This window comes from Rhea pennata, chromosome 1 (assembly GCF_028389875.1).
Source record: "Rhea pennata isolate bPtePen1 chromosome 1, bPtePen1.pri, whole genome shotgun sequence".
Lineage (NCBI taxonomy): Eukaryota > Metazoa > Chordata > Aves > Rheiformes > Rheidae > Rhea > Rhea pennata.
The window spans coordinates 55,606,428-55,626,619 of record NC_084663.1 but is presented as its reverse complement, the minus strand read 5'-3'; the positions used below and the strand labels follow the sequence as shown (position 1 = coordinate 55,626,619).

Sequence of the window (20,192 nt, the reverse complement as noted above, 5' to 3'; positions counted from 1 at the left end):
CTAACATTTCTCTTTCTTGGTTGCTGTTTGGGTTTTTGATTATTAAATTAAAAGATTCTTGGAGCTTTCCAAGTGAAGTGCAGGTTCTTGCTGGAATGGGAATTTGGTAGGGTTTTTTTGGTTTTTGTTTTTCCCCTATGCCTAACCTTTTGACTCTGAACTGAATCTGTTCGTGTGTTCGCAGAGTAATAGGATTATTCATGTAGGAAGGGACCTTGGGAGGTCTCTAGTCCATCTCTTGCTCAAAGCAGGGTCACCTATGAGTTCAGACCAGGTTACTTGGGATTTTATCCAGTCTGATCCTGAACTTCGAAGCATGGAGACTATACAGCATCTCTGGGCAACCTGTTCCACCGTTGACTGTCCTTATGGATGCAGAAAAGTGTTTCGTTTTATACCCAGTCTTCTCTACTTCCTTGGACTTCTCTTGTTTCAACTTATGCCTGTGACTTCTTTCTCCCACTATGTATCGCTGCGATGAGCCTGGCTCCTTGCTGACTTCCTCATAGTTACAGATGGCTGTTAACAAGTTTCCTTAAGCCTTCTACTCTGCAGGCTGAACAAGCCCTGCTCCCTGAGCCTTTCCTCGTCAGCAAGTGCTCCAGCCCCCTGAACAGCTGGCTGTCCACTACAGAACTTGCTCCACTTTATGGATGTGTTTCTTGTACTGGGAGGTGGAGGGGCAGGACAGGGCAGAACTAGGAGTGCTATTCTAGGTATAATCTAAATAACACTTAGTAGAGCGAATGAATGTTTCCCTCATTTATGGGCTGTGCTCTTGTTAGTAAAGTCTGGGAGACTGTTGGCCTTTGCTGTCAAGTTACATGGTCGGCTCATGTTCAGCTTGCTGTCCACTATGACCCCCAAGACCTTTTCTGCAAAGCTGCTCCCCAGCTAGTCAGTCTCCAGCCCATACTGTTGCCAGGTGCTTTTTTTTCCTAGGTTTAGGGCTTTGCATATGTCCCTGTTAAATTTCATAAAGGTCCCATTGGCCCATTCCTCCAGCCTGTTTAGGTCCTTCTGAACAGTAGCCCTGTGCTCTGATGTGTTGACTAGTTTCATCCACCAAAATATGGTGTCATTTAAAAACCTGACTGGAGTGCACTACCTCGCCTCCTCCGGGTCATGGATAAGGTTGTTAAATGGGACAGATTTCCAGGTCCCCTGCAGTGTCCCCGTTGTTACCAGGCAGGGTACAACCCATTAACCATTACCCTCTGAGCCTGACAATCCAGTTGGCTTTTACCCATCTAGCTGTTCATCCATTCCAAAAAGACGGTATTTTCCTGTTCACTGATGCTCAATTTCTGAAAATTTCCTTGTCCTCTTAGTGTCTTGTGGTATTTTATAGCTTTTTTTCCCCAAGATGAAAGCCTATGAATTAATCTTTGTGTTGGATAGTTTCTATGTCCATGAGTACTTTCTCACTCTGTGACTGGTTTTCTTAGTGGACTTCTTGTGAGAAACCTCACCATTGCCTTTCTTTAAGTTACATGGAACCCAGCTGCTTTCCTTCAGAATACTGACATATTCTTGTCATATCATCTTCAATATTTTATAATGCATTTTTTAGTAATTTCAGATAGTTCAACCTCACACCTGAAGTAAAGCTAGTTGATTATCATTTCTTAAAATCTTTTTTTCTAGTTGCTTTAAAAATGCATTGTCCTTGGTCTCTAGCCCAGGTGATATGTTGTTCTTAATTATTTTTCTTCTCCTATTTGAAATGCTAATTTTGATAGGTATTCATGTTAGATAATGTATCTGGAACAGGTATATCACTTGCATTCCTTATTTAAAAAATAAAATTGTTGCTTTACTATGAATTTATTTTATGACTATACTTTAGCAGTTACTTTGTCTTGTTGGCAGTCTACTAGAGATATTCCACTTTTTGTCCAGATTTCTTGCTGATCATCTACTAAAATAATTTCCTATTTCTTTCTAGATTTTTGTTGATTTTCAAGTCTTTCCTTTTTTTTTTTTTTTTTTTTTTTTTTTTTTTTTTTTTACTTGAGTTATTGTGATCTCTCCTCTTGTACAGCTTCATTAAGCTGAATTTCTACTTTAGATGGGAATCTTATTAGTCTGTCATTATACATGTTTTATATCTTGGCCACAAAGTGTTCCCTTGCTTGCTATTCATATGAATTGTACCTGTCTCATGCCAGCGGCAGGCCTTCCCCAGCTCAGCTGCATGTACAGTAACACATGCCAAAATGCTTCCTGATTTCAAATTTTTTAAGAATAACTTTTACCCTGACTCCCAGACTGTTTCACTATGCGGCCACAAATCTGTAGCTGCATTGCCACTTACCCCGCTTACACTTCCACATGCCCAGTAACAGAAACAGTGGAATACCTTTCTCCTCAGCTTGAGGTTTGAGTCCAGACGCTGGAGCTCTTGAATAGCAGAGGAAGACTGAGGTATACAAGTAGATTTAACATCTGTCTGAAATGACAGGAATGCAAGGATAGAAGTCTTCAGTTGTTTACAAAACTGTAATGCTAAATATTCTTGCTTTCAAACATTGCTTTTAAACAAAAATACTGTTTTGATCATGGATCATACTGGTACACACATTTTACAACCATGAAATTACTTTATACTTTTTTTGATTGAGCGTCTGTCTTCTGGATGTCGTTACTGAGTTCATCTGTGGTTTTCCTTAGGGCTGTCTCTCTACAGGCAAGTAACATAGTTTCTTGTTATCCTTTAGATGTCACCTGTCAATATGCGGATAGTGTTTTTTGTCAGTATTTTTGAGCTGTCAGCAGAGTCAAAGTACAGACAAGTAATGTTCCCCCTTTTTGGGGAGGGCAGGAGTACAAGGGAAGGTTTGGGGACCAGTGGTTTTGTTTTGTTTTTGTTTAGTTTTTCCTTTCTCTTTTAGAGAATGACTGACTAAATCATGTTATCTTTACTGATTAATAGTGTTCTTCCTCACTTTCCATCCCAGTTTATAGTAGTGGATCATGGATTCATGTGTGATTTCAATTTAGTTGTTTTATATTCTGTATGGCTTATAGAGCATTGCAGTGCAGCCTGTTTTCTGACTTCACATGAAGTAGAACATTTCTTAAAGTGTATATCTGGATGTTTATATAAAATACTAACTGAACGTGTTGGATTTTTGTATAAAAAGAAGAATGTTCTGCTACCTGCGTGAGAACTTCTGGCTGAATGAAGTAATTAAATGAAGACTGCATAATTAATGACCAAACTTAATGTAATTCTTTCTGGCCAAATAAATGACTGAAAATGTATGCTAAAACTGTAGTTAAGAAACCAAACAATTAAATGGAAAACTTCCTTAGGCCCCCCTTTGAATCTTTTATCAGGAGAGCCAAAGGAAATGCCTACCTTATGTTGTCATTGGAACAGCATTTACTTGAGGTTCCCTTAGGCCTCTTTTTTCACCCAGCTAACTAAGCTATGCATGTGCAGTGAAAGTCTCTTTTTTTCATATAAAAGTTATTTTTTCAAAAGAAATACTCTGTTTTTTCAGCAATTTCGATTCATGGTTAATAAAGCTTTTTATAAATTCTAGTTTTTCTCCAGAGATGTTCATAAAAGGCGTTTTTTTCTTTTTCTTTTTCCCTTTTTTTTTTTTTTTGGTTCTGTTTTATTCCGGCTTTATATGTAAGGAAAGAATGACAGAAGTCGTGTTTATTAGGAATGACAGAAGAAATGTGTAACAGAGCAAGCTTTAGGACCTAGACATCCTGACTGATAGTCTTCTGCTATAGCCATTAAGTCATTCTTCTTCCCTTGTAAGATTTTCCTGAAAACTGTACTGTAGAATGATGCCATAGCAATGGGGATGGAGATGCATGTGTGTTGCTAAGAAACTACATGGTCTGTTTTGGACCAGTCACTGTGATAAAGTGGCTGCCTTAAGTTGTCTTATATGGAAGAGGGCCACTTTAGGTGACATGCATTTTGCTCCACCAATTTCTGACCTGCAATGCTTGCCTTTGCAGATGGAACATGAGGATTTTGTAATGGAAGGGCATGGCAAGACTCCACCTCCTGGTGAAGAAAACAAACAGTGAGTCTCATGTTTATTTTAAAAGGGCCTTACCATAGTAAATGGTGTGAAGCACTCTTGTTTAAACGTACTAGAAGCATTGGTTGTTCATGTGGTGCTCGCCCTTTTGTTTCCTTAAATATCCATGTTTAATAGCGGATGGTGGCTGGAAAAAAATCAGGATGTTGACTTGCCTTGAATTTAAAAGCATAGAAATGTTTTTGCAACTGAAGTAGGTAAATCAGAATTTGCTGTAAAATAGATAATTATTCTAGAAGTTTGGCAATGAGGTAGTGAATTTACCTTTTATATTTAAAGTGGAAATTTGTACTTGAAGCTTTTACACATATGTCTTTTTCAGTGAAGTCATTTGAAATACAATATAACTAGGGCTTTTCTATTGGTGTGCTTAAAGTAGATTGATTCTCTTTGAAATATAAGCAGCCTTACTTGTTTAAAATATGTTTTAATAAAGGAACATAAATTGTAAACAAGATGTTCTTTCTAGAGTGGACAATTTAAGATGCTAGTGCTCAATATCCTAGGGAAAGGAGGAACAGCTTGATTAAAGAAGAAAATGACATGTGTCTTTTGCAAAACGAAATCTATAAAATGTCTTTCGTATGTGACTTCAGTCTGAAATCCAGAAGCAGTAGGGTTTGTATTCTTCCCCCTTCCCCCACAGAATTTAATTTTGTTCAGGTAGGAAGAGCAGGTCCCTATCCTAGAAGTATTTCAGTGATGGGTGTCTTCACTTTGGCCTGGGTAGTAGTCTTTTCTTCAGCCAATGCAAGGGTAATTCAGTTTTACTATCATAATTAAATGGTTTTCTTGACTTACCTTTTGGAGAACGCAAGAAGATGGTCTTAGACAAACCTACCGAACGGAGCCTTTTTGCCCTATTTCTTATTGGATGTCCGTCCCCTCCTGAGAGGAAGTGCCATTGCCTCATGGCTCAGCAATGCCCTGCTGCTTTGCTGCAGAAAGGTTGGGGTTTGACTCGGGAGTGAAGGTCTTTTAGATAGGCCTTACCTTCTACATAAACTAGCAACTTGAAGTCCACTGCTTCTGGGAGAAAACGTTCCTGAGGTAGCTAAGATGCGCGCAGGGAAGTGCTAGTGCTGAGCGTGCACATTCTTTCCGTTGTGGAAGGGAGCCAAACTTCTCAAAGTAATTGCTGCTATTTCTTTCTATTCAAACTGTGGTACCAAGAGATACAAAGCTTGTGGCCGTTGAAACTTTTGGAAAGTTCCAGAAGGAAATCAGTATAGCAATAAAAAGTGGGAGTTAAGATTTCTGCTTTCTGAATTGTTTCTTTAAATGTTTAGCAGTACAATAAAACATGTTATTGTAGTGAATAGTATGAGGGATGTTTTATTGGATTTATTATAGCCTTTTGTTCACTGTCTTTTTTTTGGCTGCAACTGGAAGCTAGAATTATTTTACAGTTGACCTGATTTCTAACTATAGCTTTTTGAGTGCCTTACAACCTTATCTCTCTCTTCCCTAAAACTGTTGTTACTGGAGAGAGACTGTGATTAGTGATACGCATGTTTTTTGTTTGTTTGTTTGAACACAAATTTCATAGTAAAAACAAAGTAGAATCTGGGATCTTGTCATACAGATCCTGCCCTAAGGTGCATCACTCCTAATAATGTTTTCATCAAACTCTAAAGCTACAATTTTTGTTAATACAACTGCTACTACAGTAAGATACTTGTTTTGTGCAATTGTAGCACAGTGCCACAATATTCTCTTGCAGGCATTGCTTTTAAGTTTAAATTGGTCACTTGAATTCATTTCTACCCACAATCTCGAACTTTCATTTAATAAAGTAATCAGCCTAGATAGACCTTAACTTTTGTTGCAAGTGACATATTGATCTGCCAACTAGGTTAAAGTGATGCTAGTCATACAAGGGGTTAGTATTTTTAATTCTTAAGTGACTCCAAGAAGAGCTGCATTGAATTTAAACCTATTGCTACAGATCTCAACGAAAAAGAAAGAAAAAAAATGCCTCTGTACTATTGCATACTTACATTAGGTATTAGGTGGGCATCCTGGAGCAGGTATAGTGAAAGGCCATAAAGGAGGATTGGAGCATCTAACAAGAAAGCAAAAGCTGAGAGAATTGAGTGTTCAGCCTTGAGCGAGAGGCTCAGAGGGCGAGATCTTATCAATGTGTGTAAATAGCTGATGGAGGGGAGTGATGAAGACAGAACCAGACTCCTCTTAGTGGTATCCAATGAAAGATCAAGAAGCATACAGGAAATTTCATTCATGTATAAGAAGCAGCATTTTTACTGTGAGGGTGGTCAAACACTGAAAAAGATTGTGCAGAGAGGTGATGGTGGCTTCATCTTCAGAGATGCTCTAAAACCCTGGCCCTGACCAGCCTAGTGTAGGTGACCTGCTTTGGGTCACCTGCTGGGCTGGACTAGACAATCTCCAGAGGTACGTTTCAATCTCAGTGATTCTGTGATTTGCATGTATGTGTTTACTGTTGTCCTCCTAGTTAGTTCAAAATAAAATTGGAGCAATGCAATTTTATTGTAATAAAATGGGTAGCTCATAAGTTTGAACATAAAATCAAGTGTTCACTAAAGAAATAACTGTGCTAGCTGAAGAAGATGCTTCCTTCCCTTTCCCGCTGTTCATTAGCCTGCCAAAATGTACTGTCGCAACCACCATGCAGGTGAGGTGATTTGTTTGAGTGCTTCTAATTTGCTTTTCTGAAAAGCTGGCCATGGTAGTTTAATTGCCTCTCATAAGCAGCCTGATCTGGGTAACTCTGTACTGAGATTGCTGAGGAAGTGCTCACATGAATATGGTTTCAGCAATTGACCTGCGAGAGAGGTAACTTTCGCCAAAGAGTTGATAGCAATTGGCAAGCGTTAACATCTTAGGTTAACCCAGCAATTTCTTAATGTTATAACTTCGTTGTAGGGGACTCAAATGAAGTTTGTGTAGTGGAATTTCTTGCCTAGCACTGTTTTCATGGGAAAATTCCTTTGCTAAAACAGAGCTGTATAATGGGCTACAGGGAGCTGGCATTTGTTGATGAATTCTAGCACTTTGTTTTTTTTGAAGGTTTGAGTTAGGGATTAAAAACTGAGTTAGGATTGCAGGAGTACTTTCAGGTATTAAAATCAGTTAAATCTCATAAACCTTTATTTTGCTATATTGAACAGATCTCTCAGGCAAAAATATTGCTGTGGATAATATTGGACAACTTTTGCCATATGCTAGTATCTGCCAGCTTCATGAGGATGGCGGGGGGGGGGGTCTGTCCTGTTAGGCTGTATACAATGTCTTTAGAAATCTTCCACTGATAGTTTACAACATAAATATAATTGATTTCAATTGAAGATAACGACAAAGAAGAGGAGTTACCTGTCTAAAATCCTTAGTATAACTGAAACATGACATGGACATGTTTGACTTAATCTTTCCCGTGAAAGATTTGCAGTTTATCCCTGGTGCCCGTGTATCATGACTGCAGTGGTTGTGCAGCAACGAGGGCTGCCGCCTACTTTGAAATCTGCACTTCAAAAGAAGAGAGCCTACATGGGCTATTGAAGCTGACAATGGCTGTTCTGGACCTTCCTGCTCCTTCAGCAGAGGAGCAATGGACTCATTGGGAAATTATTACTTCTCAGTTTTGAATTAGTGTGTGAAGTCTTCCCTTCTCACGGCATTCTGGTATGCAGTACAGCTTCTTTTGTTACACTTGGCTATATTATTTTGTTAGGTGGTGTATATTTTCGGAAAGAATTCCCCTTCTTATTCCTCCGCATTCTCCCCTCCCCCACCCCTCAAAAAAACAGAAAGGAAAAAAGCTTTGGAGAAAGGTGATCGTTATCATCACCTTTAATTACAAGTAGATATTTTGGTAGAGGAGCTCTTTTCTGCTCATATGAAGAGGTTGATCTGGATTGCCAGGCTTAGCGAGTAAATGCTATCTCCCATAAGACCTGTTTTGCTCTTTACATGCCAATAGCTTCCTGCTGATGTGCTTTTACATTTTTCACTGCTAGAATAAAGATTAACAGGCAGCTTTAGTTCAGGAACAGCTTTCCATGGAGAATTCCAAAAAAGTCAGATTGTATTGATGAGCAGAGAGGAGTTTCTCTTTGCAGTTTCTTTGAGATGCAATATAAGTAGAATTTTTATTTCCTTAAATTGAATTGTGCTGATTCTAGACTATTAATTACCAGTTCTGCAGGTGCTGGTAAATTATCCCCTGCTCGCACCATGAAAAGTTTATGCACCTTGATCTACTAGTGGAAAGGTTTATATAATGAAAAACTACTCCTTAAAACCTAGATGTCTTAAGCTGTTGTCCCTGACTGACACATGAAGTGAGGTCTCTGACAGCGGCCGTTGAAAGTGAGCCAAGTTCACACTCATTTTTACTGGCAAGGTAAGCCAATCCACTGCTGCTGTCTGAAGCAATTCAGTTTGCTGTTCCCCACCTGTTGTACTGTAGTAATCAGAAATGCTGTTTTCAACAGTCTAAGCAATTTGTACATCTGGAAGTGTTTTGTATTGCAAGAAAGAAAGTAAAATAAGATCCTGTCTGTAATTCGTTAAGTATCAGATCACTGGTTAGCCCTACCGGATAGCAGATTACTTAGCTTGATAGTTTCACGTATAGATTCTGAGGCTGGACTTCTTAATGAGGCTCTACAAGAACTGCAGTCATGCTTGGAAGAGATTGCAACAAGTGAGGGTCTCAAAATTATTGCTGTAAATTTGGTCATGGTCTCTTACATTATTCTTAGAAATCCAGGCAGACATTGAATATTTCTGCTAGATATTATATCATGCTAAATTTAAAAGGCGATTCTAGATAAAACAGTCTAAGCAGGAAAAGGAATCATAGACTTGTAAAATGATTTAAGTTGGAAAGCACTTCTAAAAGTCACCTGGTCTAGCCCCATGTTCAAAGAAGGACCAAATTTGCAAGTAAGATGCAACTTCGATGTTAGATCAGGCTGTTTAGGGTTATTCTAGAGCCTTGCTAAGAGTTATTCTAGAGCCTTGCTAGGCAAACTGTTCCAGTGTCTGATCACCCTCTCAGTAAAACCTTCTCTCCTGATAGTCTTATCAGAATTTCCTGCATTGCAATTTATACCCATCACTTCATCCTTTCAGTGTGCATTTCTGAAAGTATGGCTCCATCTTCACTGAAACAACCTCTTCTGGGTAATTGAAGGAAACAGTAAATTTTCCCCCCTCTTCCCCTGCCTTGCTTACCCCTCTCCTCTTAAAAATGAGCAAATCAAGTACTTTCAGCCTTTCTTTGTACTTCAAATAAAGGAGCAGGACGATATGCCAGTCCTCCTTCATTTTTAGCAGCCTGCTATACAGAGTAAATGTGCAGATACCACCACTACAATGGCATAAGCTGACTGATCTTACTGTTGTATAGTTTTGCTGAAAACTGTAAAATGGCTGGTATGTTAAATCCTGAAGACGACTGCATTGATTGGTCAATCCAGATTTGGGGTTCCTAAATTTGGAAGTGGGCACCCCAAATTCTGCTGAAATTCAGGGCAAATTCTTTCCTTGAACACATTGACAGTTAACTATACAAAGAGCTGACTTCTTTGTGTGTAGAATAAGTAGCCCATTGGATAAATGCCTCAAATACTGAAGTCCTGCGTCCAACATCTTAACAAGTCATTGCTGAGACCTGTGTGTATGTAGTGCCATGCCAGGCAATCTTGTCACAAGGTATTTCATTCTGTCAGTGTGTCGGAAAACACTTCAGAATCCTGTTCGGAATAACTCTTGTATTGCTCTCTGAGCGGGGGAGTTCTTAACTTTGAAAATGATTTTTTCAAAGAGAAAAACTGTTGGAGAGTCAGAAGGACATTTGAGGACAGGAGACAATGAGCCTAACGTTGCAGTGAATAGTGAGGAGCGTGTCCAACTGAGGATTAAGGAATATTTTCATTAGCTTCATGGTGTAGTAGTCTTTTTACTTCCTGCAATGGAGTGGCAGGACAAGTTTGCATTTGTAGGCAGCTCTGCCTTCTGTAAGTAAGGGGGGCCTGAGACACAAAGAAAAGCATTGCCTTTTGTTGTGCAATTGGGTGAGTGCTAATGGATGAGACAGCAGTGAATTCTGTAGCTGTAGAGGCAGCTGTGTTTTAGCCATAAGACTGGTAAGTCAATAATGTTGAAAAAGCTGGCTTGCACCTTTTACAATACAATACTTCCTGAACAATATAACCAGAAAAGTATGCAGGATTTATGCTTAAAAACACGACAGTTTAGAATGCCAAGGGTTCCATCTTCTCTCTTCCCTATTTTACCGGTTTAATATTATGTTTGAATCTCTTTGTATTTAAAATTAGAGAGATTCCCCACAGGAAAGCTCTAGCCTGAGCAGGCTATGCAAAAATCATCTAAAATTAAACATTCACTTCTACAGATTAGTCCTGAAAATATTTGCGATTGACATTTTTTATTTTTACATTTCATACGTTTCCCTGTTTTGCCGACTCAGTCATGTCTGTCTGTCAAACCATAAAACAAGTGGTAGCGAAACATACCACTGTAAATATTACTATACCATAAACAGATACTGGCTTTCCATGTATCTCAGTTAATCCACACCATTAGGGTGCTGTCATTTTAAAATATATTTTTTTTAATGTGTGAAAATTTGCAAGATGACTGTTTTTGTGGTGTAAGGAAAGACTATAGGAGATAATTGGGGGGGGGTCATCTCTGGAGGTAAAGTTCCCACTTACAGTCACAATGTGTTAAACATACATCCTTGTTCAATATTGAGGGAGAAAAAGATTTATGAATAGTATACTTTATACATGTGAGAAGTATGGCACTACTTTTCCTTAGGATTTTGTGGTGTTTTCTTCCAGACCGTTTGTGGTAAGAATGGGCCAGTTTTGTTTGTTGAGGGTGGTGTTTGGTTGGTTGTTTTCCTTTTTTCCCCCTGTATTTGTCCTGCATAGGAAGTGCATAAAACCTACTTCTGAACTCCCAGTCTCATTTGATTGAGTGACAACTTTGTTGTCTACCCAAACCAGGAAAAAAAAATGTATTTTCTATTCCAATTTTCTAGTTTATGAATATGGTATTGCTAAATACCCTTGTAAGATTTTGTCACAAACTCCCAGTGATACCATTGGTATCTCTAGTCATTACATTAAATAGTAATTTTAATTGCTAACTAAAATAAGGAGGGTATTCTGATTTACTGCTGTCTTAAACGGCTTACTTGGAAGGAGAGTGCATGTGTATACTGATCAAACTCCTAAAATCCCGGAGCCTCTTTGTTTCCAACACCACCACCTCCTCCACCTGTTACATTCTCGTTCTAGTCCCTCTTCAGGAACTAAACTACCTACAGGGCACCCTGTTGGCACCAAGTTCATTCTCTGAGAAGCCTGTTTCTGGTTTGGCTGGTTTGTGGCTGGCTTCACAGACCCCCTCCTGCCCCCCAAGGTTGACGCTTCCTCAGGAGCTGTCTCCGATAACTGCTCTCTGAGGTATCATTTCTCTGGATGGCTGGAAATTGCTCTCTTTTCAGCAGCTCATTGCTACTTAGAATGACGCTGATGGCCGGTATCTTACATAGAAGTGAGATAAGTTGTTTCTGAGTTTGCTTGTGATCTTTCCTTATGTTTTAGTATTTAGCTGAAATAGAGATGTCAAACTTTTGTAGGTAAATTTGTTCTACTACTACCCTTCTCAAGCACCTACTCGTGGTATATTAACTTCAGATTTACTCATGGTGTGTCTATATTAAATATATAAATTTACTAAGCTATTTAGAACCTTACAGATCTGAAAGGTTTGTTAAAAGTTCTGTTTGTGATTTGTCCTCTACCTTGCTGTAGAAGACTATGCAGTACAGGGTATACGGCTTAAAATGGGCAAGAAATTTGGTTTAAAGAAACTGTTTTAACTTTTGGTATTTGTAGTTCTATTTTCTTGAGGAAAGGTTGGTTTCTTCTTCATCCCCACTGCTTCTCCTGTTACTATTGGTAATAAAACATCTAGTACGTATCATAGAAGTATGTGGGAGAGGAACAGGAACGCATGTAGATACTTAAGAGATCATTAAACAAAATTGGTATGTTCTGTTAATAAACTGAGCATATTATTTCTGGTTAACTTTGCTTTCAAAAGTATTTAGAAAAGATAAGATCATATTTTCTAAATTTAATTTGTAAATTGGAAGAGGGAAAAACAAGAATTCCTCCTTCCTTTTTAAGACTAGTCGTAGAGCAGATCTAGAATAAAGTGAAAAGTTGAAAATACTCTTTCTTCTTGCAGAGGTAGCTACTGCTGAGAAAAGCTGGCTTAGCACTTAAGGAAGCACTGGTTTTAGTTATCAATATAGTGCACTGATTTTAGTTGTCAATATAGTGATCATACAAGTTCTTTGGCTTGACTGTTTTTAATCAGCAGTAAAGATGTAAAACATGAATATAATTTAATAGGATTTTATTAGATTTTAAGGATGGAATGTATTGTAAATTGTCTTAGTTTTCAAAATTATTTTGAAATTTTTTAAAGGAAAGCAAGTTTTTAATTTAAATAAAATTGGAATAGTTTTGTATTTATTCTTGAAAATTTAGTATACTTCTTGCTGAAAGTGCCGGTTATATGAATATAAGCTACTGGCTTAAAGAACAACAAGCAGAAGTATTTGAGATATAAAAGCTATGGAGCTCTGTCCAAGTTAGTGCTTTGTGGATCTTCCTAATGTAAAAATAATTTTCATTTAGATGAATGTATGTGATATCTACACCAAGTTAGTGCCATATAGCTTTTTTTGGACTGCTGGAGAAAACCACCAAAAAAGTATATGAATTACAGTCCTAAAACTTAACTTTCTAAGTCCAATTTAGGTTGCTTAGTGTGCTTGTTAAATTTTACTTCATTCTTGCAAGAAATAAATATATTTATCGAGACTTTGGTATCCTTTATATGTGTGCCCAGTTGAATTGTCAAGTCTTCCTTTCAAGGAGATGGAGAGGAGAAAAGAAAAAAGACAAATGTTTGTACATTATATTAGGGATTGTACTCTTTTGTTTTTTTCCTATCTCCAGAAAGTAGAAAGAACTTCTAGAGCTTGTTTCTCAGTTATGGTTTAGAGAGACTAGTAGCTAATTAAAAAAAAAAAAAAAAGGGGGGGGAGAGAGAGAGTGAGTGTAAAAGTAAAAGGTCTTAAAGGCTAAGAACTTGGTTCCACATTGTTGAATCCATCTAGACCCTTCGGGAAATAATAGTTACTGTAAAAAATGGTGCTCTTTAATTCTCCTTGTAGATCTGTCTTATTTTGCATGACTAAAAATACTGCTCTCTGCAGACAATATGGTATGAATTAAGATCTTGTTTGCAGAGATATTTTGGAACTGTTATGCTGCTTTTCTGCTCTGGCATGCTGTGATCTGGAGAGTTGGTATGGTTCTTTGACCCCTACCTGGAGGGCATTTGTTGAAGTCTTTGCCCTTCATGAAATCACTCATTTGTGGGTCATACCACTTTTAGTTAGGTTAGTGCATGTGTTCGAATACTTGAGACATCAGTACAGCTTGTAGAATTTTCTGCATGGTTAACTAGCTGTTCCTTTTCTGAAATTTCAGACTGGAGGGCTGTAGTGAGGGCAAATTATTTAGGGAAGATGTTCAAGTCACGTGGAATGATCTGTTAACAAATTTTTGCAAAAATGAATAGTGCCTTTATTAAAGAAATGAGCGAAGTAGGTGAATCTCTTACAGCAATTCACTGAATATACATTCCTCTCGTATTCTGCTTTTTTGATTTTTAACAACTCTGCATAATATGGTTCCTTTAGTGAGAACAAAGGAAAATGGGTTGGTGCCAGCTCCAACCAAGATGCCAGAAATTCCTTTGCTCAGAGTTTTCCGGACCAGTGATTGAACTCCCCACACTAAGGGCAAGTTAGAACAATTTGTAGAAGTGTTGGTCCATTTCACGATAGATCTTTTTTTTTAATATGTTTTTTTTTTTTCTTTTAACTATGTGCACTATAGTTCATTTTTAGGTGCAGAATTAAGAAGGGCTGGACAAAGAAACCCATTATAACACTTTGGGGTCCAGATATCTTCCTTTTCTTTTGCGAGACCCTCATAAATATTAGTGAGAAATCTGCTTTGTATGGGCAGACTAAACTGAATTGAGTTCAGTATATTTTCAGTAGATGCATTTCTAGAGGTTGCATACAGGGTTGGGATCTGTTGTGGAGAAGTGTTTATAGGCATGAAAGATAACTTTTTCATTAAATATTCCAGCTTATTCAGATGAAAATGCTTGCTGCTATTTGTTTAAAAAATGTATATAGCTTCTAGGCTTAAGCAGGAGGAGGGAAGGATTTAATCACTGGGTAGGTTATTACTTTTGAAATATGTAGTAACAGCTATTGTTGATGGAAGGTCAGTTGAATCATTGATCTAACTGGTATAGCAATTCACATGTTATAAAATAACAATTAAAAAGTGACAGCTTGCCTTCCCTATGGGGGCAGTGATACCCAATCCCATTTCCCCAACCAGCTATTAATTTGACAGCAGTGTGTGTCTGTTCACTGCCATAGAAAGAACTGGAGGAAATGGATAAGCTTTTCCTGTTCTTTGACATTTTGGCAGTTTATAGGATTTTAGAAAATGAAAATGGAAACTCAATAAGGTAGGATTATAATCTTCAAAATCGAAACACTTCTGAATTGATAGTGTAGGAACAGATTAACTAAATTCTAAGAATACTAATTTGTGCGAGTTCCTGTGAACATCATGCTAGAGGGAGATGTACCCTTTAATTTCCAAGGATAGGTATATGCATGATTTCTGTGACTTTTAAAAAACCTCATTCAGCATTTAGAAGGGGACTTGACTGAATGGGAGATGATTTGAGTGGGGTCTTGTGCTTCATTTCCTAGAGAAGGAAGTCTTGTGCAATTGCTCTCCATGTCTATTTTTTCCAAGTAAGTTTGGAGTCTCTTCCCTATTTTTTGTCAAGTCAGACAGAGAAAAAAAATTAAAATATAAATTCTTATCAATGTGTTAAACATCAGTGACCGTTGGAGGAGAGGGCCTGAAATAAGTTTCCCAACTAAAAGGAGGGTTTCAGAAAAAAGAAAGGATAATCTGTTCAGTTTTTGGTCTGTTGACTGCTAATCAACATATGTTGGGGTTAGACACAGCATATGTTGTCTTTTGCCCAGGTGGGAAGCATTGGAAGGAGTGAAAAAGAATTATGGAGAGTGAACTGCATAGTGTTTTTGTTGTATTCCTGTAGGGCTTGGAATCACGGAACTGGCTTTGCAGGGGAAGCCAGGATTTAGTGTAGTAAGGTAGAGATTCAGTGATGTGTGACAAATCCATAGGACATGAGCGTTATTAGTTCTGTTGTCCATGGAAGAACTTTTTTAAAAAAATGAAGACACACAGAAGGTTTCATCTTCCTGCAATTTGGAAAGGGCTTTTGAGGAGACTGAAGAAGGGGAGGCATAGTGATGGATTATTTATAGCCTAAACAGCTAGGAAAAGTATTGTGGCAGATTGAGGGGGGGAAAAAACTAAGTGGAAAAGTGGATGTTTGAAAACTTCTGTGAATTAAGTTATTTTCCTTCTCACTCATCGTCTTTCTGCAAGCACTTGATAAGTACGGGTTCAGAATTTTGGTTTGACCTTAAAGTCATGCATAGTTCTTAAACTGAGTATGCTGTGAACTTTGCAGGCCCATTCTGTCCCTGGCAAGATACAAATGAGATTTGATCTTTTCTGTGGCTCCAAAGCAGTGTTGCAATATAAGTATTATATAATAACGATGGTGTACTCTGTTCATCGAACACGTGTTAATAAGTGCCTTTGTGGAAGGGATGCAACAGCTGTTGTAACTTATTCAGAAAAAAAAAAGCAAGTTTTTTCTTTTGTCAATCACTTTTTCTCATTTTATTTTTCTTTGCAGAAAAAAAATTACATCGTCCTTGTAATTACTATAGTTAAAAAAAAAAAAAGAAACTTTGTCAACTGTTTTCACTGTTCTGTAGTGTAAATTGTGTCACTGCTCACTAAATGTGAAAATTACCTAGTTTTCCTTAGGAATGAGTCTTCCTTCCTTGAAGAATACTTGGACATTTCAAAGTTTTGAATTCCTGTAGGAGAGGCTCTCTCTTTCACTTGTAGAATGGCTTAATCTATTGCTGCAAAGTCCTTAAAAATTATGTTGATATAGCCAGATTTAGCTATCACCTTCACTTTTCAAAAGAAGTGTTGAACATTCAGCATTTCTGTCTGCTTAGAGAAAATGAAGGTGATCTTTACCCATCTTTATCCATTACCCAGGACTGAGATACCTATGGCAAGTTCCTAGTTGTTGTTAAGTCTAGTAAACAAGAGACTTTGAACTCCTGGTTTTAACCCTGACGTTCTTGATAGTTCTTTTGAAAGAAATCGTATTGCATTTGTCAGGACATGCAAGGAATACTTAAGACTGTGAATTCAGTCCCTTAATTTAAGGGGTCCTCTGTGCCTGCTTTTGTAGTAGAAGGAATTGTACAACACTATGTAACTTCATCCTCACATATTTGTTGTTACTGTAAAAAAAGTGTTACAGTTCTAACTTTATCTCAGGAAGGACAAAGTGGCCATTCTAATCCCTGATACCTTCATGAGGTGAACTAGTCAAAATTTGCCCTTGCTGGGATTGTAATCCAGGTCATTTGGCCCACTGGTGAGGGGATAGGCGGTTTGTATGGAATCAGTCTCTGATCATCCTGTACCTGTTGTCCTCCCCTACCTTCTGGGGTTGGGGGAGGGAGGGGAGGACTAGGGACATCTAGCTGATGAGCTGTGAGAGGGAATGCGGGTTTCAGTTCACACTGGGCTCTACCTTTTTGCCTCTGTTAATCTAGGAAGCAAATTCTTGACTGGCTGGAAAAAGGGCTGTTGGTTAGTAGGAGTTCATGCTATGAGAAACTTGTTAATATTTGTGGGTTTTGCAAAGGAATTGTGTTGGGAGGAACTGAACTGATATTTTCACTTTCATAGCACCAGCTACCTTCAGCTTTGGGGGGCAGGGGTAGAAGTCACAAATTTGCTGCCACATGGGCAGCAATGTAGTAAGGGCAATGTAGAAGGCCCAGTGGGTGGAGTCCAGTGTTGTAGGATCGTAGGAGCCCAGCCTTCAAAATAAGTAAGATAGGGCAGCAGACTGTGGGACTTTGAGCTGTAAGAAAATGCCAGTCCTTGCATAAGGACTGGATGAACGTGACCACTTTTTAAAGCTGAGTAGAGATCTACAGATTGGACAGACGAGATCTCCTTTTTTGAGATCACAATTTGAGCATATAGTTGATAGCCAAGCTCATTTACTGGTCACAGGAGCATACCTGTGTATGTGAAGTTGAAGACTAATCCATTGTTTCCATATATAAAGGTCATCAAAAACATGAGTTGTAGTTAGAACCAAAATATAGCTTAATGTGAGCTAAAAACACTGCTGTCCTCCACCATTTGAAATACAGGTATGGAGAATCCGTGACTGCAAGCATCTCTGTTAATGTGTGTGCATGTATATGTCTGCTCATACTGGATACTGTCCTCACAGGAGCACTGTGAAGCTTCATAAAAGTCTGTAAAGTGCTTTATGATCCTCAGATGGAAGGTGCTTAGAAATGAAGTCTGTATAGTCAGGTAAATCAGTAGTACATAACAAGGATATAACCTATCAACAGAGCTGTTAACATCAGAAAGCATAATGGTTAGGTTTTAAAGTGCAATTGCCCTCTGAAAAGGGATATGCAGGTTCTGTGTATGCGCCGTATTTTTATGCTCTGCTTCATTGTTTTCTGAATTACTCTGCTGTTTCTCTTCCTCCCCCAATGCTGGCTGAGGAAATACTGCTTAAAAAAAAAGAAAACAACAACAAAAAACAACTTTGAGCCCTGGGTAGACAAGAGTTAACTGTATGCCAGTAGAAGTAGATGAAGATTTTTGAGGCAAAAATGATGTGCTTCAGTTGTTGTCTTAGTTGAAAAAATGTATTTTTTATGTTAAAATAATGATTAGCTTAGAAATAACATTTTAAAGGAGGCAAAACATGGATAATGTTCACATTGTCTTCTGTAAAGAACAGTGAATTTAACTTCAGTAACAAAATAGTCAAGGTGAGATCTAGGCCCACTGCATATACATTTTTAACAGATTGCTAAATATTCCCCAGGGTGTTTTGTCCATGCTACAATTATTTGAGAATTGCCAACACTAGTCACTTCAAGTATTTTTGGTTCTCTGATTCTTGTTTGTCCTGAAAAAAGTGTTCTCATTTAAAAAGCTTTGCCTGTTGAACATTGACAATACGAAGTTTCAGATGGCTTGCACTTGATGCACAGCAACTCAAGTGAGTGCTTGTTGCTTAATGTCCTTAAAATCTTTGCAGTATTATCAGCTCCTTGAAGGAAAAGCTACTTGGACTTCAGAATGGAGAACTATCAGGCTCTACTAAAGAGGATTTATAGATCTGAGTAACAGTTTGACTTTCTGGGAGAGGAGAGTAAAATTACCTTTGTCTGTCCCTTAATACATACTCCGACACTCAATGTGAAGACATCTGTAGAACATGCAGTTGCAATAGTTGATCTAGTCTTCAGCTGGGTTTTTTTGTTTGTTTTCGTGATACTCTGTAAATCCAGCTGTTGGTCTAGCCGTTGGTCTGGGATTTGTCTTTAGATATCCAGGGCAATTGTGGTGTATTCCACATTCTCATTTGCAGCAAGTCCTGCGTTCTTTGATATTTCACCACAGTTCTTTAATTATGGTGTTTGGATTAGCCCCACCACAGAGCACCAGCAAACCATTACCTCCAGCAGGCTGATTTTTCTGCTCCATTTCAGAGAGCAGAGCAGCCTGAGCAGCTAGTAGCTATCTACTTTTATTTCAGTACCTGTAAATGCAGCATGCTTTAGCCATTTCCAGAGTGTAATGAGCCTGCAGGGGTGGACATTGGAGCTAATTGTGCACGCTCTAGTCCTGCTGAAGAATTCTGCACACTGGAGGAATCTCTGTTGTGGAGATTGTGCTGGTTTCTGTATCTTTTTACTATTGAGGATAATGGGAGCAAAGCTTGTCAAAACCTGAACCGTATTAGCCACTCGTAGCCTCCTAAAGGCTTTTGAAACACAATGTTTAGTCAGTGACTTGCATAGTACGGTAGCAATACATAGTAATGATTTTTATTCTATTTAATAAGAAGTGCAGCTTCCACCCCTCCCAAAATTCACTCCCTAAAAACCACTAGCTCACAATGTTGCCTCCCTAAATTTTTCAGCTTAGTTCAATTCCATGTTCTTTTTTTCAGTTCTAGAGTTTTTTTTTTTTTTAACTTAGTCTTAGTGCAAAACAATGTACAGAATTAAATTCAAAACTTCAAGCACTCAGTACTGAGGCTGTGTCAGCTTCCTGAGCTGCTGTCCACTCTCACAGGGCCTGTTTTCATTGCATAGTTAATTCAGGCATTTGTTACCTGTTTTGAGCAAACTAAGGTGGCTTCCTCACTGCAGAGTAATAGCTACATTAACATATACTTTACTTTTTCTGCACATTCAAGATAATGTCTGGAAGCATATCCTGCAGTTCTTTAGGTTGCAAAATACTGGGATTCTGTGTTTCAACTTTTGGAGAATTTATCTATGAAAATTGTTGGAAGAGAGAATTGAGTGTCTGTGTAATGAATAAGTTGCAGCCTGGGACTTAAAAGAAGTCAAGGCTCTAAGGTAGACTCGGAGCTTGCTCTGCAGTCCTGAGAATCTGTCTTCGCATATCTGAACCTGGATCTCAGGTCTGTGTGCGCGCGTGTTATCTAGACGCTCAGGTTACAATCTGGATTAATTGCGGACTGAAGATGATGTCCTTGAGTCAAGATGGGGTGGTACTTAAAATGTCGCGTCCTCTTGAGGTAAGCGCTAAGGGTCAGGCATTCCCAGGTGCTTTGCAGAAGACTTGAGCGTTGCCTGTGGGACTCAGACATTTCATGATTTATCGTTTATCGGTTGTGCAACTGTAATGTCGAATTAGCATAACTGGCAGTTTCATTTTTAGCCAGCCGGGGAAAAAAAAAAAAACACTCCAGCTGAGTTGTTCCCTTCTCCCTCTTTTG

The 20,192-nt window shown here is 38.4% G+C and overlaps 1 protein-coding gene across 12 annotated transcripts in view; it reads left to right on the top strand.

Moving 5' to 3' along the window:
• TNRC6B (trinucleotide repeat containing adaptor 6B) overlaps positions 1–20,192 on the top strand; it is a 133,173-nt gene that overhangs the window by 37,580 nt on the left and 75,401 nt on the right. For 9 of the 12 annotated variants that reach the window (XM_062587597.1, XM_062587607.1, XM_062587699.1 and 6 more), the window contains one exon: positions 3,985–4,052. In XM_062587597.1, coding sequence (XP_062443581.1) covers positions 3,985–4,052 — 68 coding nt within the window. Of the gene's footprint in view, positions 1–3,982; positions 4,053–20,192 lie in introns of those variants that run through there. The other 3 variants (XM_062587668.1, XM_062587652.1, XM_062587677.1) reach the window with 2 other exon arrangements.